The sequence below is a fragment of the Megalops cyprinoides genome, chromosome 3, assembly GCF_013368585.1.
Source record: "Megalops cyprinoides isolate fMegCyp1 chromosome 3, fMegCyp1.pri, whole genome shotgun sequence".
Taxonomy (NCBI): Eukaryota; Metazoa; Chordata; class Actinopteri; order Elopiformes; family Megalopidae; genus Megalops; species Megalops cyprinoides.
Genome location: NC_050585.1, coordinates 13,368,625 through 13,375,151, shown reverse-complemented (window position 1 = coordinate 13,375,151; position 6,527 = coordinate 13,368,625). Strand labels below are relative to the sequence as shown.

Here is a 6,527-nt window from a genome sequence, read left to right as displayed (position 1 = left end):
TCTATTGGAATTCCAGATCACATACATTATCAAATATGCTTTGCAACTGCTCATATACTGAATGTGACATTTTCATGTTGCACAAGCATGGTTTTGTCATTTGCACTTGTGTGAGTTTTAGTTTTATAAAACAAATAAGACAATACAAAATTCTTTTTTGCCCCCAAAACCTTGCTTGCTGGGTATACATTTTAATTATTTTACACTTTTGGCATTTAATATATATATCTCTATATTTATATATTTTTTGTTTTACAAAATTACTTGGACACATTCAGCTCTTTCTTTCCTTTTCACACATTTTCAGTACAGGAAACTGGGCAGGAGTTGAATATTACAAATATATATATATATTTTTTTTAATAACAGTGCTGTTTTCATCTGCACTCACAGTATCTTTTGGTAAGAACCTTAATAGAAATGTCAAAACCAATGCAATTCCCCGAGAATCCTGACCCCCCCCCCCCCACCCCCCCCCAAACACATTTTATTATTTTGTTTTGAAAATTTTGAGTGCCCCTCTCAAAAGTTGAATTGACATTTAAGTCACTTGGATCTGACAGCGTGGTGCCAATGCACTAAAAGGTTTTCACCTTTATTCAGATAAAATCAGAATTCACTTTGCTGACTGCAGAAGGAGTTTGTTAGGAGTTTCCTTTTGAAGAATGTTATATGTGAAAAATAAACTTGGTTATTCCTCAATACCTTCAGGCCAGTGGTCAGTGCAAACCCGTGGCAACTTTGAGAATCATTCTACTGTCCATACCAACCACAAAGTGAAAATAGCACAGAGAGCAAACATGGCATTTTATGAACGGTAATTTCCTATTTGTGCTACTTCAGATATCTGTGGAGCTCACACTGAAAAGCATCTTTACCACCTTAATCGATACATCCTGCTCACAACAGCTGGAAGAGGCGAGTGCACTCATATACACTTGGTATACAGCTTAAAAAAACTTAATGTGGTCTTGAAATTTACAACCAAAACGCACAAGGTGTTGATCCTAAGGTAATGCTGGGGTCTCACAAAGAGTGGAACAATGCTGTCAGGTTTTACTCTTCAGTACTAAAACTGCATTTCAAAATCCCATTTGTACCTCTTCAAAGAGAGAGACAAACGCAATTGGGAGTTCAGCCACACTTAAGCAAAGGCAGGAAGCAAGCACAAAATGCTTTTATGAATTGTAGAAAAGGATGTCCCATATAAAGTATTGTTACTTAAATTGCACTGAACAGGGCACCTGCGCCAAATACAAAACGTCCAGTTTCAAAGCAGATATTTGACTGGAAGGTCAAAAAGTCTGACCAGGTATATTAATTCAGAAAAAAAATGTTTTAAAGAAACTTCAAGAACCTCTCAAATGACAAACTCAGCCCAGCTAATAGTACAGAATTTGTACCCCATCTGTACTTTTATGCCCAATTCTGTTCTGGTTTGTGCACTGACAGCAACACACCATCGCTAAAGGGATTCTGTAAAAAGTCTCGACCTGATGTGCACATTATGAAGAAACATTACCAGCTACAAAAAAGTTGCCACTATGCACAACTTTTATACAGTAGAATCAAATAAAATCTGCCAACATTTTAATTTAATATTTATATATGTATATATTTACACGCAAATCTCAGTGGCCAACTGTTGACCCTTGTGAGCTCATGTGAAGAGAAACCCTTTAAAGTTACACTGGTACTGACAAAAGGACTTGACTACTTCAGAGACAAGTACTTTCAAGCCTTTCTTGTGGTTTCCAAGCTTTCTGAGTCAGGGGGGCTTTGACAGAATTATGGAAGCAACGGACAGAGCTTGTTCGAACTCTGCGAACTCTGATTAAGTTTTAATCCAACAGGGGAAGATCAACTGACGCATTCCTAAAAATGCGATTCATCTTCCTCTGCGCACAGAAAACTCTATATCCTTACAGGCGGTAATATCACGTAAAAGGTCATTTACACCACACATTTACTTTCACAAAGTAATGAGAGCTGGTCTAAATGCAGCCATGACAAGTCAGAGGGCATCCTCCACATTTGTGCAGGCCTGCCAGATTGGGTGGATTCAATGGAGTAAGGGTAAGGAGGGAGGGTGGGGGCAGGGTGAGAGGGGGGGGTGAGGGTTTTCTGGATCAATAAGGACACTCCACATCTGCCATCCTGATATGCACTGGTCTGGTCTTTCCCCACAGTATCACCGTGGAGGGGGACAGAGTTAAAAACCTGAGGGTCTACTACAATGAGATATATGCACGACTATTTTCACTTTGTCAGAAGAGCAGACTTCGTTGGTGTCCTTACCAAATTTCACACAGCAATCCCTCCCCCCAAAAAACACAACCACAGGAGAATTGAGTTGACGCACTTTATTCCTAAAACAGACGCTGCACCACCCGCGGCGGCACAGCATTAATATATAATTATTTATATATATTGCCGTTTGGTTTTTGTGTCTAAATGTGTGGTATAAAATACTATATACGACAATGTACCTCTTTTATTTGAACACAGTGAACTTCATTGCTGTACAAGTACTCTGCAGCTACAGCTTAGCTGTAAGTCCCCCACACACAATGGCATGGACATAAACCCTCAAACTACTTCATCTGTACATCGTGACAATACAAATTTCTGTCCCCCTTACAAAAAATAATACTCTAAAAGCAACCTACTGCAACTTTATTTTTTATCCTTTTTTTGTGTTTTTGTTGATTTTTTAATTAAGACGATTACATATATTTTAGACCAATTGCTTTAAAGCAGGAAGGCAATATAAACCTTCTAGATTTTTAATATATAAAAGAGGTTAAGAAATAAGACAAATTATACATTTAAAAACTTACAATAAATAAGATAGATGCAGGCATTTCATTTGGATACAATTTCATCCAAAGACAGGAATTTCAGGTCTTTACGAAGAGTCAATTAGTTGGCTTCATTCACGAATGTCCCTTTTCTTCCAATACTTGTGACAGACACGCTGAACGTGGACTGGCCGATTGCGATGATATGATGACAAATGCCAAGAGTGCAGATGGGGGGTCCCTCTCATCACTGGCCTCGTTCCTCTGTAGCCATTCCCGCACTCTAGCGGTCTCTTTCGGGTGACAGTGACACAAGAGCCGGCCTCGTGACCTCCGTGGTACCAGCTCTCTGGAACATCTGTCGCATGTGTCCACTTGCATTGGGGAAGAGTTCCAAACTCATATAAAGTCCAGCACTGTAGTAATCTGACAGGTTAAAATCCCTTTTTTAGCGCCCAGCTGTTCTACCCCACCCGCATCCCGGCCCGGTCCCCTGCCCCCGGCTGGTTCTTGCTTCTGTCCGCTACAGCATGTTCATGATGAAGTTGTACATCTGGTTCAGCACCACGAAGTGGATGGGCAGACAGGAGCGCCTGTCCTGCGTTGCCGGATCACACGTCAGCCAGGAGAGGGCGTTGTACTGCTCAAGCACAAATCTGGGGGGGGGGGGGGGGCGAATAAGCCAGAGGCGTTAGCACAGGCATGCTCTTTTCAATCACTCGCTCAAACTGTACTCCTTGTCAACACACTGGGAAGAACATACCACAGGGTCTATTTCAAGGCAAAAAAAATAATGGAAATATGCATGCACTGTAGAAGAAGTAAAACGGCCTGAATTTAACCTTAACTTGTGTTACCTGCGACATGTCTGTAAAAGGCCTTTAAATCCATATGGGGAAAAATACAGTGTTTTAAACTGTGTTAAAGGGTGACGGTACCTGAGCACATCTGAGGTCTGGTTGGAATCGAGGGGGTGGGAGTGTTTACTGTGCAGCAGCTCGTCGGACTGCACTGAAGACACGTGGAGATGCAAAGAGGCCTGCCGGAGAGACACCAGTCGGTAAGAGCAAAGCACGGACTTACACATCTTACACACCTGAGAACAGCAGAGTCTGCTCTCCCCCCGCACAAAGCTGCCACTCTAGATTCCCCACTGAATTCTGCGCGTGTTTTTGCCATTTCAGAGATTTTACGAAATAACGTTTCAGTGGTCCATGTCTCGGGTGCTTGTGCCGCTTTCTTGCTCACAGCTTCCCCATGGAATAACCATCTCCCGTTTCGATTTGAACGAGTAGTTGAAATCTCGGTTTCCTCTGCATCAGTGGCTTGCCTGACCCAATGAACAAGCTGTCTGAATTATTCAGTCCTGCTGGAGAACTAATCAATTATTAAAGGGAAGGAACCCAGGCCATGTGACTGTGGTGGAGAGAATAAGAGACTCAAGGTAACAGATGGGCAGCTCCAGTCAGCCAGGGCCTATTTCCGACAGGCTGTACAATCAGCTGTTAGACTTCAGAAGTAAAGAACTGAAAATAAAATTTCCAGTGAAAATCAGCATTCAAGAATTAGAGTAGCTCATTCATGCCAGGGTATGGATGTACTATTTTTAAGCCAGAGCCCAAATAACACGTGGAATTCAAAGACGGGGGAAATACCTTTAAGAAAAGGGGACACTGGTTCTGCGCTTGGGGACAGGCAGACCAAAACCAGTCGGGCAGTGGACCGGCTTTGGCTGTGGACACAAAGTAGCCCAGAGCGAGGGGTTGCTGGAGGATGTTGGGAGCTTCATCATGAGATTCCATGCGATCCGTACTCTGTCCCTGGGAAGAGGGCATACAGAAATCAGAGACCACACTTCAAGTCACAATTTGTGGGTATTTACAAGTGACCAGTATTTTCACACTTTGAGCAGCAACCTTTGCCTCTGTGGTGAGCCACAGTATGGTATTTATCTAAGCACCTGGTTCACGCTGTCCCTTCGCACTGAAATAAGTACACGCCTGTGTGGGTGTACGGGGGTGTGGGCCAGGCCTACCTTGCTGCCGTCTCCTCCGTGATGGTAGTGAGAGCCTGGCGAGTGCACAGGTGAGGTGGTGGGGGAGGCCGGCAGGATGTTGATGATGTCGGGGTCCACCAGGTCGTTCTCCGACTCCAGCAGGTCAAAGATGCCAATCGCGTCTGATCCATCTGCAGAGTCAAGCGGGAAAACATTGAGAGAACTGAGGGCTTGTGGGGCTTTGGGGCAAAAGTGATTACTATTGCCTGCCTTCACATTTTGATTACACCAACTGCTTGCTACTACGAGTACAGAGAGAGAGCTCTCGCCCCGGAAGCGAGCGTGGCACGCACAAACCCGCCGGAGGGGAGAGGGATTTGGGCAACTCACCAGGGGGGTTGAAGGCAATGTCTATGTTCTCAGTAGTGTAGTTGGAGCTGGCCACCTGGACGAAGGCGGAGGTGGGGAAGACCAGTATGTGCGTGCAGGACGTGTCCTGAGGCGTGTTCAGCTGGGAAGTCTGCATGTTCAGCGTGGTGCTGCGGCCAAACACGGAGCCCGTGGACACAGAGTCTGCAGGGGTGCCAAACAAGAGGAGGGACGGTCAATGCAGTGACAACACCGCTCATGCACATCAATAAAAATCATGGAAACATTCCTTCATAAGGTAATAATAAATCTGCTAATATTTCAGACTGAGGCCTTAAGCTTCTAGAGAATGGTATGGAAAAGGATTAAGCCACACTAAATATTCAAAAGGTGCAAAATGTGTATTTTTTGTATGGTCTGGCCACTGTCTCTCTCTCTTCTCTTGGTAACGGTGGCTGACAGTGACACAAATTTTTCCCGTCAACTCCCAAAAATAAAATCATTGATTTTCAGTTTCATGGAACAGATGTAAGATCAATAAGCTTCTGAAATATTGACACTGTTCACTTTAGTCATAAAATTCCACTGAGCTGTTTATCTGGCGAATCTGTGAAAGGCGTCAGACGCTCCCCAAACGGATTAAAACTCAAGGGCCGCGTCACTTTGCTGAGCAGCGTTAGCGGTGCAGAGGCAGACAGCGAAAAACACCCCTCGTCGGGTGGAGGGGGGGGGGGGGGGGGGGGGGGGGGGGGGGGACACGACACGGTACCTGGCATGATGATGAAGGAGCCCTGGGGCTCCATGGCAACCAGGCAGGCGCTGAGGATGCTGGGGCTGTCTGCGGCGGAGATGCCACACATCCTGCACATCTCCTTCAGCCTCCTGCTGAGCGACTGCAGATTGCGCCTGCTGAGCAGAATGCTCCAATCTGGAACGGCAGAAAAAAGAGCGTTTCAGACACAGCCAGACCCTCGCTCCCCTTTCTCGCTCAACCTACTTCGCAGCGACGCGGTTCAAGAGGTGTCGAGCAGAGCGGTTGGCGACACACTCCCTTCTTCCAAAAGCACACGACTAAAATGCGCTTTCGATGGTTTCTTCAGTAGTTTTTTTTTATTGTACAGCTGTAGTGATTTGGAACACAGCCAGCAGTAGAATCACACATTTCTTTAGGATTTGCACAAAGCCTTCTAACCTCGCAACTCTCCATGACCTATCCTCCCGAGTCGGCCAATAACCACCCTCCAGGGCAACGATGTCATCTGCACCAGCCCCAGGCACCAATCCCACAGCTTCTGAAGGCCCAGTCTCCGGGCAGAGCCCTTTTTCCTCCGGGCCCTGAGTGAGAAGCAGACATCAACTGT

At 45.2% G+C, this 6,527-nt stretch overlaps 1 protein-coding gene across 1 annotated transcript in view; it reads right to left on the bottom strand.

Moving 5' to 3' along the window:
- Positions 1 to 2,862: 2,862 nt before the first annotated feature.
- med13a (mediator complex subunit 13a) overlaps positions 2,863 to 6,527 on the bottom strand; it is a 69,268-nt gene continuing 65,603 nt past the window's right edge. Inside the window, exons 24-30 of the mRNA XM_036523705.1 lie at positions 6,359 to 6,501; positions 5,936 to 6,094; positions 5,188 to 5,370; positions 4,837 to 4,988; positions 4,457 to 4,621; positions 3,740 to 3,840; positions 2,863 to 3,457 (exon numbers count right to left, since the gene is read on the bottom strand). Of these exons, the coding sequence (XP_036379598.1) occupies positions 3,325 to 3,457; positions 3,740 to 3,840; positions 4,457 to 4,621; positions 4,837 to 4,988; positions 5,188 to 5,370; positions 5,936 to 6,094; positions 6,359 to 6,501 (1,036 nt within the window). The 3' untranslated portion in view covers positions 2,863 to 3,324. The remainder of the gene's footprint in view (positions 3,458 to 3,739; positions 3,841 to 4,456; positions 4,622 to 4,836; positions 4,989 to 5,187; positions 5,371 to 5,935; positions 6,095 to 6,358; positions 6,502 to 6,527) is intronic.